General features: G+C 44.5%; 2 protein-coding genes across 3 annotated transcripts in view; one reads left to right on the top strand and one right to left on the bottom strand.

Annotated features, from left to right (window-relative positions):
• Positions 1-4,337, bottom strand: part of Gpa33 (glycoprotein A33) — a 35,048-nt gene extending 30,711 nt beyond the window's left edge. Inside the window, exon 1 of the mRNA XM_028761389.1 lies at positions 4,176-4,337. Coding sequence (XP_028617222.1) covers positions 4,176-4,218 — 43 coding nt within the window. The 5' untranslated portion in view covers positions 4,219-4,337. The remainder of the gene's footprint in view (positions 1-4,175) is intronic.
• Positions 4,338-6,933: 2,596 nt separating this feature from the next.
• Positions 6,934-20,458, top strand: part of Dusp27 (dual specificity phosphatase 27, atypical) — a 28,700-nt gene continuing 15,175 nt past the window's right edge. Inside the window, exons 1-2 of one of the 2 annotated variants that reach the window (XM_028761101.1) lie at positions 6,934-7,039; positions 7,636-7,765. In XM_028761101.1, the coding sequence (XP_028616934.1) occupies positions 7,656-7,765 (110 nt within the window). In that variant the 5' untranslated portion in view covers positions 6,934-7,039; positions 7,636-7,655. Of the gene's footprint in view, positions 7,040-7,631; positions 7,766-20,458 lie in introns of both variants that reach the window. The other variant, XM_028761108.1, reaches the window with a different exon arrangement.

The following is a 20,458-nucleotide window of genomic DNA, read 5'->3' as shown; positions in this document are numbered from 1 at the left end:
AAATATTATTTTTTTCTCACCTAGTATGACACTTTGCAATGGTAGATTCTTTATTTCTCTATGAAAAATAGCGTTTTCCTAATTTAGCATAGAAGTGACAAAGAAATTTCCTGTATTTCTAAAAAGGTGTGTGTGCGTGTCTGTCTGTGTAGTCTGTGTGTGTGTGTGTGTGTGTGTGTGTGTATGTCTGTTGATGGGTGCATTTGTGTATCTGTGTATATGTGGTCCGTGTATATGTCTTGGTATGTGTCTGTGTGCGTATGTCTCTGTCAGTGTATATGTCTATGTGTGTCTTTATGTGTGTGGTGTATTTGCCTGTGTATGTGGTCTATATGTGGGTCTGTGTGTGTTAGTGTGCCTGTGTCCGGGTATCTGTATGCGTGTCTGTATGGAGTGTATCTGTATGAGTGTGGGGTATATCTGAGTGTGTCTGTATTGTGTGCTTGTCTGTGTGTGTTCATGTGTGTGTGTGTGTGTTGAGTGTGTCTGTGAGTATTTGTGTATGTGTCAGCATGATGTGTGTGTGAGAGTGTGTGGCTGTGTGTGGTGTATGTTTGCATCTATGTATGTTAGTGTCTGTGTGTCTGTCTGTGGGGGGTTGTCTGGGTACATGTGTGTTTATCTGTTTGTCTGTGTGTTTGTGTCTCTGTGTGTGTCCATGTATGTCAATGTATCTGTTTGTGTGTGTGTGTGTGCACACACATGCACATGTGCATGCCTGTGTTTTTATATTGTCAGGTTTGGGCTCCTGGCTCATGGCTTCTCCCTCTGGAACTTTCCTGGTGGAATTCTTTTTATACATCTCTTCGTCTTTCAGGAGCTTTAGTGGGTGAAATTTTCCTTGACTGAAAAAGCCTTGATTTTGTGCATAAACTGGAGGGTTTTTCTCGAAGCCTTTGAGGGGGGCAGGCAGGCCCGCGTTGGCTGTTTGGGTGATAATTGGGACTTGTCCACAATGACTTCCGTGTCATTTCCTGGCTCATTTTGGTCATGTCAGAGCTGTTAGATGATGGGTCACTAGTGTGTCATTGACTTCTGGGGCTTGCATTTGCTCACTCTAATAATAGCAGCAATAATACCAGTGTTCATTGAGTGTCCCACACAGGGCTCAGGTCTAAGGTCTTTGCCTGTAGAAACTCGTGACATGTACAGTGGGCACTGGATGCATTGTAAATTAGCCTCTTGGTTTTACAGACCGCGGCATCGAGCTTTCCTGAGGTGAATTTGCCCGTGTTCCAGTCAGATGGAAGAGGCCCTCAGTGTGAGAGCTTTAAAATAGGCGGGGCATCTGCCTGCTAGGAAACTGTGTTATGTCAATTACTCCATTTAGAAACGGCAACTATGATAATGAAAGCAGACCAGCTTTAGGGGTGTGTGTGTGTGTGTGTGTGTGTGTGTGTGTGTGTGTGTGTAGAGGCCAGAGGAGGATATTAAATGTCTTCTCCATCTCTCTTGACTTCACTTTTTGGAATCACTTACTGAATCTGAATCTCCCTGTCTCAGCCAGGCTGGCTGTCCATTAAGTTCTGCCTGTCTCTGCCCCTCGGGACTGGAGTTTGGCACACATAGCTATCCGAATTTTTTTTTTTTAATGTGGGTGCTAAGGATTTGAACTCAGGTCCTCTAGTCTTCACAAGCAAGCACTCTGATCTACTGAGTCATTGTCTCAGCCTCTCTTGTCATTAAAAATAACTCTGGGGCTGGGGTTGAGAGCACCCGTTGCTCTTGCAGAGGACTCAAGTTAGAGTACCAGCACCTCCGTGGTGGTTCACAGCCATTCATAGCCCCAGTTCTAGGGATCCAACAGCCATGCATGTGGTACACATGCATGCATGCTAGCAAAAACATTCATATGCAGTAAAGTAAAATAAATCTAAAAAAAATTCTAAGGTGCCAAATTATACCACCTCTGTATAATCTTATATAATACCTTCCACTTCCCCAGAGTTCAGCGAGCCTGGGCTACCTCATCAGCTCAGTGTCTCTCAAACATCAGCACAATCTATGATGGGCACAGTCAGGTAGGGAAGGGGACCCTCTGTGATTCCTGCCTAGGCTCCCCCTCATACAAAGCAGAACATGATGCCTGCCCTTGAGGCCCAGGGGAGAGCACTGCCCAGTGGCTTTTTGGTTTGATCTGTGATGGTGCCCAGGATTGGCAATGACTATGCCACCACTTGACAGAGTGGCTTCCTCTGCCCCAGCATTCCAGCCCTTCCTCTTAGAACAGAGAGAGCCAGGGAGGAAAGAAAGATGGTGGGCATGTGGTCCTGAGCAGAGCTGGCAGGGGAGAAGGGGAAAGGAGAGGGTAAAGCCCCACTTTATCAGTGTGTCAGGACACACACACACACACCGTGCTCCCAACCCCCACTAGTTCTGCTGGTTGGGTTCACCCAGAGGTCACATGCCTCACACTCCAGGAGAAGGCCACCAGCCTGCTCCAGGCAGTTCAGAATTAAGGACATTTCTCATTCTAAGCTGGGCAAGTGACTGTGTTCTCAGTTTTTGGTATTTTCCTGAGAGCCAGTATTACTTCTTTTATGCATACATATGTTAGTACCAGGCTGCAGAACACAGGGTTACACTGGTGTGCATGTGCATGTTTGTGGGCGTGCATGTGTCACACACACACACACACACACACACACACACACGGGCATGGAGAAAAGTCCTAGCTCAGGAGAGGGTCACAGAATCCCTGAGCTGAGTAGGGGAGAGTGGCCATGTCCTTCCAGCCTCCCTCCCCTGAGGTAAGCATCCTCCTTTCAGATAATCTTCCTTTTAGATATGATGTCTGAGGTTGTTGAATTCAAGCTTCTCATCCCTAGGACACCCACATAAAACATGTGCCCACTGAGGAGCTGGGTAGATGAAGTAGTGAGTGGACAGACCATCTAGGCTGATGACGAAGGCAGGGGGCATCTGCCTCAGGAAAATGGACCTGCCCATAGAACTTGAACCAGCTATGCTGATTATCTCTCCCTCAAAGCCTTGAAATGATCAAGCACGTTGTCCTTCACTCCAAAGCCAAGGTTCAGAGGTAGGCTGGAGAGGAAACCCAGAGACCTGGAGGAACTGTGCTGGGTGGTGGCCGAGGTGGTTTGGGGCTTGCTAGGATGTATTAAACAGCATGCTAACCAAAGCCCCCTTGGGCTCTGCTTCCCAGGCTCCTCGGGGTCCCTGAACTTCCTGTTCAGCTCTCACTTCCTCCCGGTGGTTCCCAGATCCTGGAAGCAAGCCACTGGACAAACATATGGAACTAGGGTCTCTGAACTAAGCTTGTCTCAGCCTCCAAGTCCCTGTGTGCAGACACCCTCACCACCACCACCACCACCACCACCACCACCACCACCACCACCACCCCGCCCAGCTCAACACAACTGCTTTGCTATGTAGCACTTGGTTTCGATTTAGCCACAGAGCCATCAGCTGCTGATTTGGGAAGGGGATGTTCTCTTCTTTAGAGCTGTCAGTGCTCACAGCTGGCCAGGTAAGAAGCACTGGCCCTTGGGAGTGTGCTTTCCAGCTTGTGGCTCTCTACAGGATATTGAGGAAGTTTTTCCCTCTTTAAGTTTTCTGTGGGTGACATAGGTGCTGACATGTTTACAGTTGTGTCTTTTCCTGGTTTTAAGGAGACAGGAAAAAACAAACAAACAAAAAAAACTAGACCAGTGGTTCTCAACCTGAGGGTCGTGACCCCCTTGGTGAGGAAATGATCTTTTCACAGGGGTCACTTAAGATCGTTGAAAACACAGATATCTACATTATGAGTCATAACAGTAGCAAATTTGCAGTTATGAAGCAGCACTCTATGGTTGGGGGTCACCATGGCATATGGTGACCATATTAAAAGCTCAGCACATTAGGAAGGTTGAGAACCACTGCCCTAGACAGTAAATCTATCTAGATCCACACCCTGGCTTTTTGAGAACAAGCCTTGATTTCTTTGAGTTTCCTGTTCCAGCAGGGGTTGTTTAGGACCTAATGGAGATGAGGACCATTTTGATTTAGGAATAGGCCCGGAAACTGCCTCTCCAAACAGTAGAATGTATAGCTCTGCTCAGTGGGACACAGCGCTACTGGGACCATGGGAGGCGAGGGACGCTAGGACAGCCTCCCTTCCAGATCATACGCCTCACCCATTCCCCGGGGCTGACAGAGAGGGGCTTACTCACTTGTACAGAGTATCCACAGCACAGATCCCACCTTCCCCAACATGGTCTTGCTCCTTTTCCGACACAAACCCAGTCTGGAACTGGCAGGGCACTGGACAGGTCTGGGCTGTCTGGCTAAAGCTACGGCCTCTGGCCTGGTTCAGCCTGTAGTCCCTGTGACTCTCCTCCTGTTCACCGCTGCCAGACTGGGCCCACATGCCCCACCCAGTCAACGGACAGGCAGGTGAGCTCACCTATGGGGTGAGGCGCCTGCTGCACCTACTCTAGGAAAGGCCCCAACAAGAGTCTTCCTTCCTGGAGCCAGACATCTTCCTGCCTTCTCCCTCTTTAGCAGGAGTGCAAAGTCCTGTACTTCTCAGAAGGTGTGGACCTCTCGTAACCGATGGGGTGTTATTGCCTTGTAATAAAAAGGGAGCAATCTCAGAAGTAAAAGCTAGTAAAAGCAGGGTGTTGTCCACATTTGCCGAGGCACGTTAAGACCCAGTGTCGCCTTTTTCTTTGCCTTTCCTCTCTTCTCTGACACCCACACTGGGACATGTGGTGGTGGAGGACACAGGAAGTCCCTGCGTTCAGAGTCGGTACTCTGCCTGGGAAAATAGCAAATACACGAGAAACCGAGACGATGGTATGTCTTAGCTCTCCTGCCTCCATTTTTAACACCAAAGTCTTGTATCCTGGAAACCCTGAAATCTCACAGTCCCAAAACAATTAAGATGTGTGTTACCTTCAGATGTAAGTCATGAACCGTAGCACCTTTTATCCCAGCACTCAGGAGGCAGGGGAAGGCAGATCTCTGTAAGTTTGAGGTCAGCCTGGTCTGCAGAGTGAGTTCCAGGACAGCCAAGGATACCTATAGGGCATAGGTCTCCAGGACACTATCTGATCAGGCTCTGCCACAGATACTTTATACATAATAGAATATGTATGAATGATATTATGTCATTTAAATATTTTTTATTTAATAAAATACCCTAGAGTTTTTTTTTTTTTACATCCATACATACAGCACTACTGGGTTCCATTTAATGGGTAATAAATAATGCCACACTGGGTGTTAGCTTTTCCAAGTTTGTTCATATTTCTACAAAGTTATTGGTCTTGGGCTTCCTGGTCTCTAGACGGTCTTTGTGTTCTTGCGAGACTCACTTTTGATGAAGTGATTACTACAGATGCTTTCCCAGGCGTTGTCTTGTACTAGGAATTCCCTGTGTAAATTACTTGCAACGTTCTTTTCTGGCTACCAAGTTTAGTTGGCTTACAACGTTATCGCTTTCCGTTTATTACACTTTGCTTACTCATGGTATAGCGTTCTCTTGCCATATATGATGATTTTCCAGTTCCGACATTTCCGGACACCGTTGTCAGATTATTTTTCTCAAGACAGATCCTCTGATGCTGGGTCTCTCTTCTGGCCCTATTGCTGGCTCTGCAGACCTTAAGAAACGAACAAACATCCATCTGCAATTTAAATTGTCCTTTAAGGTGTGGTAGGATTCATTCTCCAATGTCCCCTCCCCTTTAAGCGTTATCTTCTGGAGTCTGTAACCTCTGCTCTGACTGTTCTTAGACACCTAGCTGCGGCTCATTCTTTCCTGGCGCAGAACTGTGCCCTGCGGTCTCTGCAGCCCCTCCCCACTATTATACCAGTTATATTTCATCCAACTTATCCTTTAAAGGCCTGCTCCTACATCATTTCTCCCATAAAGCCTTCCCTGGCTTCGCAGCTCAGAACTTGCTCCTTCTGTGATTCAGGGCAGCACTCTGAGTCTCTTCTAGGGTAAGAATGCTACTCTTACACTTCAGCTATATTTAGTCTCTGTCTCATGCCTCCTAATAAACTGTGAGCTCATCCATTCATTCAGCCAACCTCTGATGCTACTACTCTGGGCACGGTTCCATCTAGCTAGGAAGTCAGGATACTTTGGGCTAGGAGACTGACTACCTTAGTCAGGTACAGTGCCTGGTTGCAGAGGGGGTAACTAGTAAATATTTACAAGCCTGGAGGCAGATGGGAAGATGTATGGTGAGGGAGGGATCACAGTGTGGAGAGGGTGTACGGGAAGGCACCGGAAACATGCAGGCAGGTAAACAGAAGGATACACAAATTCTCGGGACATCGAGGATGAGAGGGTGTACTGTGGATAACTGGGGACTGCAGGGACGGTGGCAGAATGTCATACGTTCCACCATAGGGCGGGTCATGGGTTCTTTGAAGTTTATCAAGTCTTCCAAATTTTTATGTTACCCCTAGTTGCAACTGGCCATTGCCAGGGCCATGAATGGTGAGGCAGAGAGATGAAGGGGAAGTACAACTCGCCCACTGTATGGTCCTCAGACATTAAAAATGTCAGGCTGGTCGAAAGCCATGCCTTCTCTTTAATCAAAACATGGTGCTCTCCTCACACCTGGCGGAGGGCCAGCCTGTTTTGTATAATTGGTATTTTCCTTTCCTAGGCTTCTCCAAGACACTATGAGGCAAAGTTCAGTTTGTTTGTTACAAATGTGCTGATTTGGATTATTTTCAAAAAGTGCTTTGAACAGGCAGCCTCCTGCTGGAGGAGATGACTTTCTATAGGTCCTTCCATCCACAGTGTGAGACTATTCTAAACCCACTGCTAACCACCAGTGTCTGAGAACCAGCCAGAAGGGAAAGGGTTAAGTGAAGCCTGCATTCCTTCCTCCCAGAGAGCTGCCATCCTATGGGGCCAGAGGCTAAATTTAGAGACTGGCTAAGGTTTCTTGTTAACAGCTGTCCCTCAGAGAAGAAGCACACCAGAAAGGAGAAAGCTTGGTCCCTCTCTAGCCAGAACTTCTGGTCATTTTCTTGGGATCCGTGGCCCTTAGTGAGGACACACCAGCTCAAGGTGAGTGTTCATCCTCTCAAGTCTTCTGTGGTGAGCTGGGACTTAGACTCAAGTGGGTGGCCGTCTGCCCTGAGTGTCAGGCCACAGCCATAGCCAGGACTAGCTATCAGAGACTTCTTGTGACTTAATAGGCTGTGGGGTGGCTCCTCAGCCCAAGGCCTTGATTGACACAGAGTCAATACATATCACTGAAGGGGGCCTGTTATCCCTTCCAGTAAGATAAAAGGTGTGTACATTAATGCAGTTGGAAGGGGGCCTTCAAATATCCTTTTTAGTCTGGGGAATCCACCACCTTTCACAAACCTCCAGCACTACAGTTAAGATAAACCTTTGCTTTCCCTCTCTGCTTCCCTGCTACTCTCCATGAAAGGAGTCAAGATGGCACTTCTTACCTATTGTGCCACCTCATGGTGTCCTGCTAATGACAGCTGGGCTCCATCTTACTGGTTTCCCTTTGGGTCCTTTACCCACTCGGATATTCCATGCTGTAACCTCCTCATCCTCCGTCCACCAAGGTGACATTGGTGACACGTCCCCCTCCCCCTTACAAAGCCTATGGAACCCAATTCCTTAAACAACCTTTTCCTGCCAGGCAGACAGAGGCTGACAGGCTGTCATGGCTACCGGTGGTGACACAGAGGAGGAGCAGGTAGTTCCGAACGAGGAGGATGAAGCTGACGTGAGAACCGTTCAGGCCCGCTACCTCCGGAGTCCCTCCCCAAGCCAGTAAGTGGGTCACTGTGAGTGTTCTACATGCCAATCAGCATGATCCTGGGCTCTACTCTCCATGATGGCGGACTGAGGCGTGGTGCTGAGAGATGGACGTTGGTGTCTCTAGAATGTGTGGTGCTGTGGGCTGGTGGGGTGGGGGAGGGGTGACAAGCACACAGGGGAAGACCAAAGGCTTCTGGGAGGTGCTGCTGCTGGCCTGAACCTGGAAGTAGGAATGAATCTACCTACAGGGTGTGCTTGATTCACCAGGACCAGGGCTGGATAAGAGGTTGAGATGCCAGAAAGTGTAAAATGAGAGGAAGAAGGAATGAGGACCAGGGGCCATGCCCTGCTACTAAAATTATTTTGCATCCACAATGGAGGTATTGATTTCCAAGGGATAGAAACACTCCCAGGAGGAAGGGGCAGGATGCCAATGGGAGAAAAAGAACACATCTTCCAGAAGAGTCCTCTGTACTCTGTGACAAGTCATTTCTGTTCCATTAGGGGCACTGATGATTTAGGATGATGTAGGTTGTCAAATTTGAGTGAATTTTTAAGAAGATACACAGGACTAAAGAAATGCTATTGGGCTGTAGATATGATTCACGGGGTATAGGCGCTTGCGGCCAAGACAGGCAGCCTGAGTTTGATCCCCATAGTCCACACAGCAGAAAGACAGAACTGACTCCTGCAAGTTGTCCTCTAACCTCTGCTTATAATCTGTAGTGTATGTACCCTTCTTTCACCACACAGAAATAAACACATGCAATTTTAATAATCAAAGATAAAGAACCTGAGTATGGTATCACATGTCTTTTATGCCAGCACTTGGGAGGCAGAGGGAGTTGAGTCTCTGAGTTCGAGGCTGGCCTGATTTCAGGATGGCCAGGGATACACAGAGAAGAGATGTCTCATAAGAAGAAGAAATAAGAAAAAAGAAATGCCTGCGAAAATGATAGCATCTATGCCCGTTTTCTTCTGCCATGACTGAGAATGGAGACTTGCTTCTGTTCTATGATAGCTCTGTCACCAAATGGTGTGAAGAATCACTAAGGTCTTGAGCCCGTGCCTGTCTCCCTATCAATCAAAAGAGAAGCTCAACTGAGGTATCTCAGAGAACTCTCACTTTTCTCCCCCATTTCTCACCTGACAGGGGACTGAACTAGGGCCTTAGAACATCCTAGTCTTCCCTTTACACTGAGCTGCAACCCTCCCTCCCCTCCCAGAACCTTGACTTCTAGGCATCTATGGTTCCTCTTGGCCCCAGTGTTCTTGAGTTCTCCTGGAGTCTCCCTCACTGGCTTCTGCTTCTCAGTGTTCAAAGATCTCTGGGGAAGGAAGACAGCTCATCAAAATAAGCTATGTGCTTTGGGGTGTTCTAAGCCCCCATGAACTCATCACCCATTCATCAGGCACTCAGCCCAGATGGAACTTAGAGATTTCACCTTTAAAGTTCAGCATTGTGTGATAGGCCTAGAAAAGCTATCAGAGTTAGAGATTTAAGATGTCGTACTCTTCCACACTTCCTGTCTTAGTAAGGGTCCTACTGCTTTGAAGAGACACCATGGCCACGGCAGCTCTTATCAAGGAAGCATTTAACTGGGGGCTTGCTTACCGGCTCAAGATAGTAACCTGTAAGTATCAAGATAAAAAGGAGTAAAACAGAAGCTGTTCCCTGGGTGGAGTTTCCCCCCAAAAAAGCCACTTCCCTTGTGTTCATAGTACATCAGAGGGAACTCAGCAAGGTCCTACTTCCTTAAAAATGATGATAGGTCTCAGGTTCCTGGGTCCAGGGAGAAGGGGTAGTGAGTTTGTCAATACACAGCAGTCTTGGCCACAGCGTACTCCCCCAAGGAGTCTGCCCACATCAACCTTTGTGCCCACACAGAACACGTTTATTCTCAGGCCTGAATGCAGCTGCTCATGGTCTCACCAGGATGATGGGTAGGAAAGTTTCCATCCTACGAAACGAGAGGAAGATGTAGCTATCCCGTTAGTGGTGAACACAGCTACTCCAGAACAGAGGAATTCTAGTCTAACCAGGGCAAGTCTCTTACCTGCCACTCCCCTTGGTCTCTAGATCTGTGGAGGCCTGTGTTCATTGTCTTCTACTGCCACAGAGAAAGTGGGACTTCCCTGAAGGCTGAATGGCTTCTGCAGGTTGTATCTTGATTGGAGCACATATCACCCCAAAGTTCATAGTTTCTTTGAAAATAGAATCCCTTCAAAAACTCAGTAGACTGCGACCTGTGTATGCTGGACAGCCAGCCCTGTGTCAGCCCTCCTTCCTAAAGATTGTTATCTGAATGACTGCCTGAAACTACACATTAAAGCAGGAGGTCTAGAACATGTTGTAGTTTGCAGTGTAACTGCTGGAAACGGCTGCAAAAGAATCTGTAACTAGTGTATCGCTAACAAGGGAAAGATGCAAGCGTCAAATATAATCATCGGCAGAGAGAAAGCAAAAGAAGAAAGAAAGAACCAAAAAATACAGACAAGGTACAACAAATAAGAAGGAAAAGTAAAATGTGGGTTTGAGTATATACATAACTGCATTAAATTTGAATAGATCAAATATTCCAATTAGAGAAGCAAAATTATCAGACTCTCTTATAAAAAGCCAGCATGCTGTTTGTAACATAAGGATATACAAAGACTAACAAGAGAAAATTGTATTTTACTGACTGTTCAGAAATCAGTGACATAAACCGACAGTGAATTATGTTGATAATTAGGCACCTGGAAAGGCACAATGGGAGGAGTGTGCCTTTGGCTAGCAGTGTCTGAAGTCTGAGCTGGAAGAGGTAGAAGATTAGGGATGACTTTAAGGCTAAAGGAACCTCAGCAGCTGGGGCTGGGTGTCAGGAATAGATCTCATGATTGTCAGTTTATATTGTGACTAACTGGACAGTTGTTCAGAACTTCTAAGATTATCTTTCTATGCAATTTTTCATGTGGGCCACTTTAGAATTTAACAGAGCTGCTAAATTCCAAAAATTGTGTTTTTTTTTAAAAAAAGAAAAGATGAAATGTACTAGTTTCTTTATACCTAGACTATAGTGGTATACTTTGCACACAAGACAGACAGACAGACACACACACACACACACACAGAGAGAGAGAGAGAGAGAGAGAGAGAGAGAGAGAGAGAGAGATTCAAAGGGGGAAACAATATAGACTCAACAATTAAATCAAAAGAGTTTCAAGGTTGCATTATAAAGAGAAAAAATAGGATAGGAAATATTGCAGTCACCACTGGATGATAAACAGAAGCTGCCACAAATGTAGACACAAACAGAAAAAACACCAGTGAAGCCCATTGATATTAGACAAGTCAGAGTTTACGATAAGCATGCTAAAAAAAAAAAAAAAAAAAAGGAAGAAATTTCATAGTGATTGAAGGTTCAATTCACCAAGCAAACAGTCATTTTAAATATATGGCCTAACAAGATAGCCTTGAAATACATAAAGTAAAACCACTAAACAAAAACCCAGGGAGGAAGGATGGCTCTGCAGTTAAAAGCATTTGAGTATTTTCCCAAAGGACTAGGATTCAATTTCCAGCATCCACATAGCTTCTCACCAAGGTCTGTAACTCCAGTCCTGGATGACACAACGCCTTCTTCTGGCCTCTGTGGGCACTATATATATCTGTGGGCACATACACTCATATACATAAAATAAATTAATTAATTTTAAAAACTGACAGAAGTGAAAAAATTAAACTCCAAATTTTTAACAAAATGTTTTCAAAACCTAGCTTATTAGATGATAGAATAAGATAAACAAATCTTGAAGAATATAGAAAATTCAAACAAAATTAACCTAATTGGCATTTATAGAATGTGTGGTGTGTGTGTGTGTGTGTGTGTGTGTGTGTGTGTCTAATCACTTCAAAATATTCATTTTTATCATGGACATATAGAATATTTACTAAAATAAGTCAGTGGGCTCCGCATATACCAGCAAATTTTTCTGACCATAGTAAACTGTAGTTAAAAAAAAAACAGAATTAAATTAAACCACAATTTACCACTAACTACACTTATGCTCACCAGAATATCTAAAATAAAAGTCTCTAGTGACAATGTTAAGGAAGGTGTGAATGAAGCAGAACTCTCCTGCCTTGCTGGTGAGAGTGTGAACTGACAGAATCAGTCATCAGAGCTTCTACACTCTATTTACAAAAGTTAAATGCACTGGCTCTCCTCTAACACAGCAGGCTCACTCTTGCTACATCCAAATAAAACTGAGTAAAATGTGCACCAGGAAATATATACTCAAACACGACGAGCCGTCCAGTTAACACTGGGCCGGAAAAATGACGTTGGATGTATATAAATGTTGCCCTGGAGAACATGTTTTATTAACTGTCCCCTGATGTGGTTCTCATGCTTACACAGCAGGCACCCCACTTACTGAGAAGACAACTCCCTGACTAGGAGAAAACATCTGCAAACTACACATCTGACAAAGTATTTCATGTAGAATATAGCTATTCAAACCCTCAAAATTCCGTGAATGTATTACAGCTCTCAAAATTCAACTTAAAAATGGACAAAAGATTTGAAAATGTGCTTTGCCAAACATGATGTACGTACCATCCATAAGCATGTGAAATTATGCTCAAAATTCCTTAGTCATTGGGAGAATTGGAACTAAGCCCATAATGAGTTACCATTACATACCTACTGGAATATCTGAAATGAAAAAACAAACAAACAAAACAAACAGAAACGTAACTGTCCAAGCTGTTCATGAAGACGCAGCAACAGGAACGATCTTAGGCTGGAAATACAGAGTACAGCCCTTTCACAAACTGTCATTTGTTACAAAATTGCACGTATACTTACTCCTATCCCTGTATTGTCCAGCCATTCCAGATACAAACTGAGAAAGGATGGCTGAGTTTCATGTAAGGAATTGTACACTGATGGTGGTGGCAGTTTTTCCCAAGAACCCAGAAGTTAGAAATAGTCCAAATGTCTATCAACAAATGAGTGAATAGTCACATTGGTACACTCACACACAAGAAGACTGTCCAGCATTAAGAGGTCTTGAGGCATAAACCCATACAATTGTGGATGGATCGCCAAGTAATTATGCTGAGCGAAAGCTGTCAGACAAAACCGAGTGCACACCTCATATTCTATTCTTATAAAATTATAGAAGTTTGAACTCATCTCTCTAGTGACAGAGAGTGGATTGATGGTTCCCTGAAGAACACAGGGTAGGGAGGAGTAAGATGAAGAACTTGCAAAAGAGCATGCTACAGCAACTTGGGAAAATTGATATGACAAACCTTGATGTGGTCATGATCTCCCGAATGGAAACATATGCCAAACTCACCACACCAATGTATACATTTTAAATATATGAAATTTGTACATAAATTCTATCTCGATAAAATGTATTTTTTTAAAGTCATGGAGGCAGGGAGGAGCCATTGTAGGAGGCAAGATAGCACCATAGAAAGAACTTGAATGTTGTTGTTGGGACCAAAACTGGGGTTAGGTCTACTATTCTGCACATTAGTCATGAGAATGTGCTATATAAGTAACATTCAGGAATAGTAATTTTTCTCGATGGTTGAGAATAGACAATACAGCATATATGAACACATTTGATATTTGATAAATGTTGTAGTTCATTTTTCTTCCAAAGAAGGATCTCTTTCAGTACTTCACAATGTCAATACATTTTTCTTTAAGGAGACTTGCACACACACGCACACACACACACACACACACACACACACACACACCAGTGAGGACATCACATTTGTCTGATTCTACTGTAGGCAAATATTGGGCTCTCAGCAGCAAAACACTGTTTCTGACTCTGGGTCCCAATACTGAAGAGTCAGTATTGAGACTCAGTTCCTCTGGGTCTCCATAATGAAAGGTCCTCCCTGAAAATAGGTCTCTCTTACTTTCTTGGTTTAGCTGAAGGTTTGACTTTCTCTAAAACCAATACACCAAGTTAGTAGATAGCTCGCCAACAGACTCTTCATTGCTTGTCTGTCAAGATAGAGCCTCACTATGTAGCCCAGAGTGGCCTCCAGCTTGCTCTTCTCCTGCTCCAGATTCCCAAATGATGAGATTACAAGAATGCACCACTATGTCCAACTCAATAATTCTTTAGTTTTTGTATTTGTTTTCTAGGATTCTGGACAAATTATAACAGTATGTTTGGCTAAAAAAATCCATAAATGTACTGTCTCATAGTCTGGAAGACCAGAAGCCTGACATAAAGCCTTGCTCCCTCTGAGACTTTAGGGGACCCCTCCCTTGTCTCCTCCTAGCTTTGGTTGACTGTGGCCACCCTTGCCTTGTGGTAGCATTATTCCAAGCTTCCTCTCCTCTCTGTCTCCAAGGATACTCACCACTGGCTTTGAGTATAATCCTAACCTGGGGTGCTTTTATCTTAGTATATTTCAGTGACTTATATCGCCAAGGCCCTTTATTTTTTTAATTCATTTTTCAGGCTCTGAGAGATACACCTCTGAAGGAGAGGGCACCATCAATCAACCTACTACAGCCCTAGATCCTGCCCTAGCAGACTTTCCTGTAAGATAAGGACAATGCTTTGAGCACTTCAGCACACGGCCCAAATGGCCACTACTAACAAGCAGTTGTGACTGTGGTTCTGATGTGAAGTGTGCTGTTATCCTGGAAGGAAGTCTTTACATTTTAAGCCTCATTCAGATCACTTCCAGTGACTACCCATGACAAGAGGATGTAGACAATGAACAGACTTGGAAACTTCCATTTCTAACTGAGGTTGACCCGGGTTTCAAGCACCTTAGATGCAAAGCTAACCACTGGGAACCATGCTCCCTGGGGGGAAAGCCTGCAGTTAGAGTATCTGTCTTCCAGACAGACAGAGTTTCCCAGGACTTCACAAGTTAACAGTGAAATGCAAACTCCTGTCCAATGCAGTAGCTCAATGAGGGATCTTCTCCTTCACCTATAATCTCCATTTTACCTCCTAGCAACCTGAAGAAATCTTGGGGTGCACAGAGACCTCTGCCCACCTCTCTCCCCAATCAGTGCTTACCTAGCATTTTCTACAAAGGTTAAATCAAAAGGGCACCCCTTCCTGAGACTTCACCCTATTTCATCTGCAAGGGACTAAGGCGATTAGCCAAAAGTCACAGCTCCATTCTGTCACTAGGCTGCCTGGCAATCAGTTTAGTGTACTGGCTTTCAGACTTCGCTGTTTATAATCTGCCACAGAACAAACCATTTATCTCACAACTTCGAGTTTATACACTATACATATAAATTTTTAAAAATTTCTCAAGCTACCCTTATCCTGTACACTGAATGGTGGTTTCCTCCCTCCCTCCTTCCCTCTTCCCTCTCTCCCTACCTCCATCCTTCCGTTTTTTCCATTCCTAGACACAGGGCATAACCCACTGAATTGATTTTATGATGCACAAATGGGCCTCAGTCTGCAATTTTGAAAAACACAGGTTTAAAGAAAGCTGCGCTGTCGCTGGCTCCTGGTTAGGAAGTCCATCAAATCCCCTTTATTGTGCTCTTTCAATTCACCCTCAAGGCTTCTTTAGCGGCTGCTTTCCTGATCCTGTGATGAGGTATGTATCGATCCTAGATCCTCTTTTTTCTGCCTGTCCTTCTGGAAGAGCTAGCCTTGCTGCTTTCTAATCAGGGTGTGCGTGTCGCCTCAACCCATCGCAGGAATACTGGTTGAGACACAGATGTGGTCATAAATCAAAACCTCAAGGCTGCCAGCTCACTGACCTTGCAAATATCAACAGCACCACCGTCCCATGTTCTCTCTCTCTCTCTCTCTCTCTCTCTCTCTCTCTCTCTCCTTGCTTCTTCTTCTACAGTCCTGATTCTCTGCAGAATGTAACTCATTTTTAGTTTTATACACCCCTCATTATTAGACTCCATAAACTGTACCTGTAGCAGAACAATATTAGGACTGTTAGGTTTATGTCTCCTCACTGCAGCAAACGCAGAAAAAATATTGGTGTCTACATCCCACACTCTACACTAAATAACGCCGAGCAGCCTAGAGCAGACATACTATGGGGCTAGGGAGGAAATCTACGTTTGTTCTCCTTGTTTCTCTGTTATAAAGCTGACAACTCCCCCAAAGTATAGATCTCCCTGATACCTTCTCATGGTCTCTGATTCAGTATCTATACTTCCAGGAGCAGGAGTAACTCTTAGGTATATCTATTCTTAAATTTTAATTATAAATCTTTCTTCAGAGCCTCAGAGTTTAGGCACACGTAGGACAGAACCTCAACTTCTGCATTAGTCATTTGAAACCAACTGTGAAAACTGGCTGTGGCAGCACATTCCTGTAATCCCAGAACTCAGGAGGTGGAGGCGGGAGAATTCTAAATTTGAGGCTAGCCTAGGCTATGCAGAGAGTTCAAGCCAGCCTGAGTTACACATCATGTGTCAAAATAAAACAACAACAACAACAACAACCAAACAAACAAACAAACAACACAGACAGTTCAGGCCAGACTGAGTTACCTAGTGAGATCAGGTGTCATAAAAACAAACAAACAAAGCCAGACAAAAGCACCAATCTTCACAATTTGAAGGGACCATAGTTTAGAGGAAATGACATGATCAAGGCCTCTCAAAAAAAAGTGAACCAGACCAAGCTCCCATCAACACCACATGCTAAACTCCTTGTGGGGCATCTTTCCACAGCAGACAATTAATGGCACATCTTGTGTTAATTTCAATCAGTTTCCGACTATAGATGTGAGAAAACCTTTTGGGGGTCTGCCATGGATGACAGCTTATGAAACATGCTCCCTGGGAGCCCTCTGCACAAAGTGCAGGCTGGCTTTCCCTGTAGTTTGGAGAATTTCTTCTTGGGAAGTTTATTATTTATATAACCCTGAAGAGAGGCCTTACACATCTTTTAAGATTCAGGAACTTCGTGAGACTTGTGAGTTATATACTTCCTGAGTGGTAAGGAGCCTTCTTCCTTCCTCCAGAAAGGAGTGTTTCAATGCAAAGGAAATTCCTATGCAACATATGACAGCTCAGGACTCCCAGGGAAAATGTCATACTCAGGAAGGGGAAGCTGCCTCAAGACCTAGGCTCATAGTCCAGCAAGGTGGCTAGAGGAATTAGATGAACTACCACCTTGCCCCCAAGAAAGACCAAAGCCAAAGAAAGAATAGCTGCTATGTTACTGCAGTATTTGGGGGAGGGGGTTGCTGGTATTCTCCTTTCTAGAATGGAGAAAGGCATAGTGACTAGAGATAGCTTCGTTTAAAAAAAAAAATGGACTAAAATGTCTTAGAGAAAGTCAGCTGCTGCCCAGTCTAACCCAAATGACCTGAGGATAATCTTTCCCGATGGGGAAAGAAGAGCTAGCTGTTGATGTAAGCCTTAGAGACTGTGTACAACTTGGCTCAGGAGGGTGGAGAGCACATTGGGACAGAGCACAGCCATAATGCAGGTTTTGCATTTGGCTTGCTGTTGGGGCCTCACCTGTAGCAAACACTGGATCAGTTGCAGCTCTTATTGCTGCTTGTTGTAACTTCCATGTTCCCTTAAATATAGTGCCGCTGCGGACAAATTCAGTCTGTGAGTTAACAAATACCTGTTACACATTTGCTGGGTGCCAAACCAAACATTGCCTAGGTTCTAGAACACAATGCTCAACAGAACACCCAACCATACTCCCTCCCTCATACAGAGCGAAGACTAGCATAGGAGACGGATATTTAGGAACACGTTTCACAAATAAGTCTCACTTGGTAGAGTAACACACACACACACACACACACACACACACACAGGAGTATGATGTAAGACTAGAAAGGACATCTCTAAAGAAGAGGTGGTTGAATTCAGACCTAAAAGACGAGAAGACTGAGCATTCACGCTGCCAAAATGGACTTCTGCCAAGATCCATGGCAGAAAGGAACTTTGTGAAGACTTGAGTACTAGACAGGGGTAGAATATGGAGACCCTAGTTCAAGGACATGGGCTGGAAAGAAGGTCAAAGAGCAGACCTTAGAGACCATGGGGTTTGATTCCCATGATGGGATGCAGACAGTTTGCCCGATGCCTAGCATAATCCAACTAGACAGGCAGTTTTATCAGTTTTTATCCATTTGTCAGGTACCACCTACTTACATATTCACTACTCATCTATCCCCACGCGCTGGAGACAGGCATGAGACAGCTGCCTAAGCTGTCCCTGCATCACTGGATACTCTATATTTTCATTGTTTTTACCAAGCAATGAGATATGTAAAGCTGTCTCTTGTTCTCTCATGCGACACGAATATGCACAATCATTTCTCCCATATTACTTACTTGCTGATACAGAATTCCCAATGAAAGGGTTAAAGGGAAAGAAAGGTTGGTTTGGGCACACGGTTTCAGAGAAGTTATAGTACACCATGACAGGGGAGGTGGGGACGGGAATGGCTTCATCTTTGGCAGTGGGGGCATGTGATAGTGGTCCCTCCCTTGTAGCCAACTAGGAAACATAGAGAGATAGGTCCAAGCTGGAGGCAAGTGTAACCTTCAAGGTCAACTAGTGACTCACTTCTGCCATACACTCCAAAAGTTCCAAAAACAGTGCCACCAGCTAGGGAGCAAATATTTAAACCCGTGAGCCTATAGGGGACATTTCATATTCAAACTGTAGTGTTGTTCTTTCCCTGGACGTCACAGGATCATAGTCATTTCATGATGCATTTTAAAATGCACTGGGACAACTTTAAGAGTCCCCACAGTCTTAATAGTTCCAACAAGTGTTGACTAGTTCAAAGTCTGTTCAAAAACTCAAGGTAAAGTTTTAGTTGTGACTTCTAATAAAAACAAACAAACACCAAACACTCATTCATTATTTTTAAAGAATTATTTATTTTATGTATATTAGTACACTGTTGCTGTCTTCAGACACACCAGAAGAGGGTATCTCATCCCATTACAGATGGTTACGAGCCACCATGTGCTTGCTGGGAATTGAATTCAGGACCTCTGGAAAAGCAGTCAGTGCTCTTGACCACTGAGCTGTCTCTCCAACCCCAAACACTCATAATATAAAATAGCAAAGAGTAAACATTACCGTTATGAAAAGGAAGAATATACACAAAGAAAGGAGAACTGTCATCAAAGCAAGTTTACTTTCACCTCAGTGTGTGGCATCCAGGGCACACAGTGGCATCATTCATGTTCCAGTGGGTTCAGGCAACCCTGTCTCCATTCTCTGCCCATCTTCAGCATCCAGGGGCTCTGAGCCAGTTCTACTGGGCCCTGAAGCTTTCCTCTGTAAATATTAAGTGTTCCTGGTATCTCCAACTCTCTGGGGTCTCTATTCCAGCTTAGGCTTCGCTTTCACAGCTTGACACCAGGCCACGCAGGAGCTTCCTGCAGGGAATCTGACCCTGCTGCACCTGGCCTGGCCTCTCAGGTTTTCTCTAGAACATTGGTATAAGCCTCTATGACTCTGTAGTTCTGATGTTCTGCATGCTGACAATTTCAACATGGTCAACATCAAGTTCTGCTGTCTGGTAAGGACATAGCCAGCATGCCTTGAACTATGGCTACAGGGGCCTCTGAATGCTTGATTGGCTGCAACAGGAGGAAATACTTACCTGTTGAAGGAAACCTAAAGGTGCTCTCTGTTTGGATCTCTTTTGTTACTCTTGCTTAAATGAAATTTAAGTCTCTGAAATTAGTTTTCTTCATCAAGAAGGGTCTCATTCTCATGGCGCCTAGTCTACCACCCATCCCAGTGTGAAGCCAGTGCTTTCCCTTCCTTTGTCCTAGGCTCTTTAACAGCTGCCACCACTTTGTCCACAGCATTTGCCTTATCTTAAACTTTATCTTAAACTTTTCACTTATTCACACTTCTTTCTTCATTGAGTTGCACATTTTTCGCGTCTTGCTGCCCCAGCCTTTGTTCTGGATTTTCACTGTAAATCTGGCTAAAGTCAGTCAACAATAACCATGCCATAGCCTACATGTCCTGCTGTCTCAAAATTACCATGTCAGATGAATTAGCCCATTATTTTTTTTTACCTCAAATGTTCAAGACCTGGACAAAAAGCCTCCAGATTCTTTTCTGGAGTGTAGCATGCATACACTTCTAACCCAGTCCCCAACAGTCTCTGTCCCCATCTGAAACTCACGAGCAGAGTTTCTGTTGTCCTCATTTTGCTCAGCATTCTAGTGCTCTGAGCTCCGACTGGAGTGGCCCATTAAGCCCTTACAGTACTTCAGTTTTGTTCGCCCACAATGCACATCATAAGTCAGTTGTAAAGGCCCTAATCACAGAAATAATGTAATTTAATTGATATAAATTTCCTTTTCTTTTTTTAAAAGATTTATTTATTTTATGTATATAAGTGTTCTATCTGCATGTACCCTTGCATGCCAGGAGACCACATCAGAACTCATTATAGATGGTTGTAAACCACTATGTGGTTGCTGGGACTTGAACTTCGGGACCTTTGGGAGAGCAGCCAGTGCTCTTAACCGCTGAGCCATCTCTCCAACCCCAACATCAATTTTCTACATGACTTACTTTTTCATCACTGTGCCTGAATAACTGACAGGATGACAGAGAGAAAGGTTTTATTTTGGCTTACAGTTTTGGAGAGATGACAGTCTGTCACTATAGGAAACGTATTAGCTGTAGGATTGGCTCCATCCTTGGTCCTGGGAACGTACAGAGACG

This window comes from Grammomys surdaster, unplaced genomic scaffold (assembly GCF_004785775.1).
Source record: "Grammomys surdaster isolate TR1022 unplaced genomic scaffold, NIH_TR_1.0 130, whole genome shotgun sequence".
NCBI lineage: Eukaryota > Metazoa > Chordata > Mammalia > Rodentia > Muridae > Grammomys > Grammomys surdaster.
The sequence above is the reverse complement of the archived record's forward strand: the minus strand, read 5'-3'. Positions and strand labels throughout refer to the sequence as shown.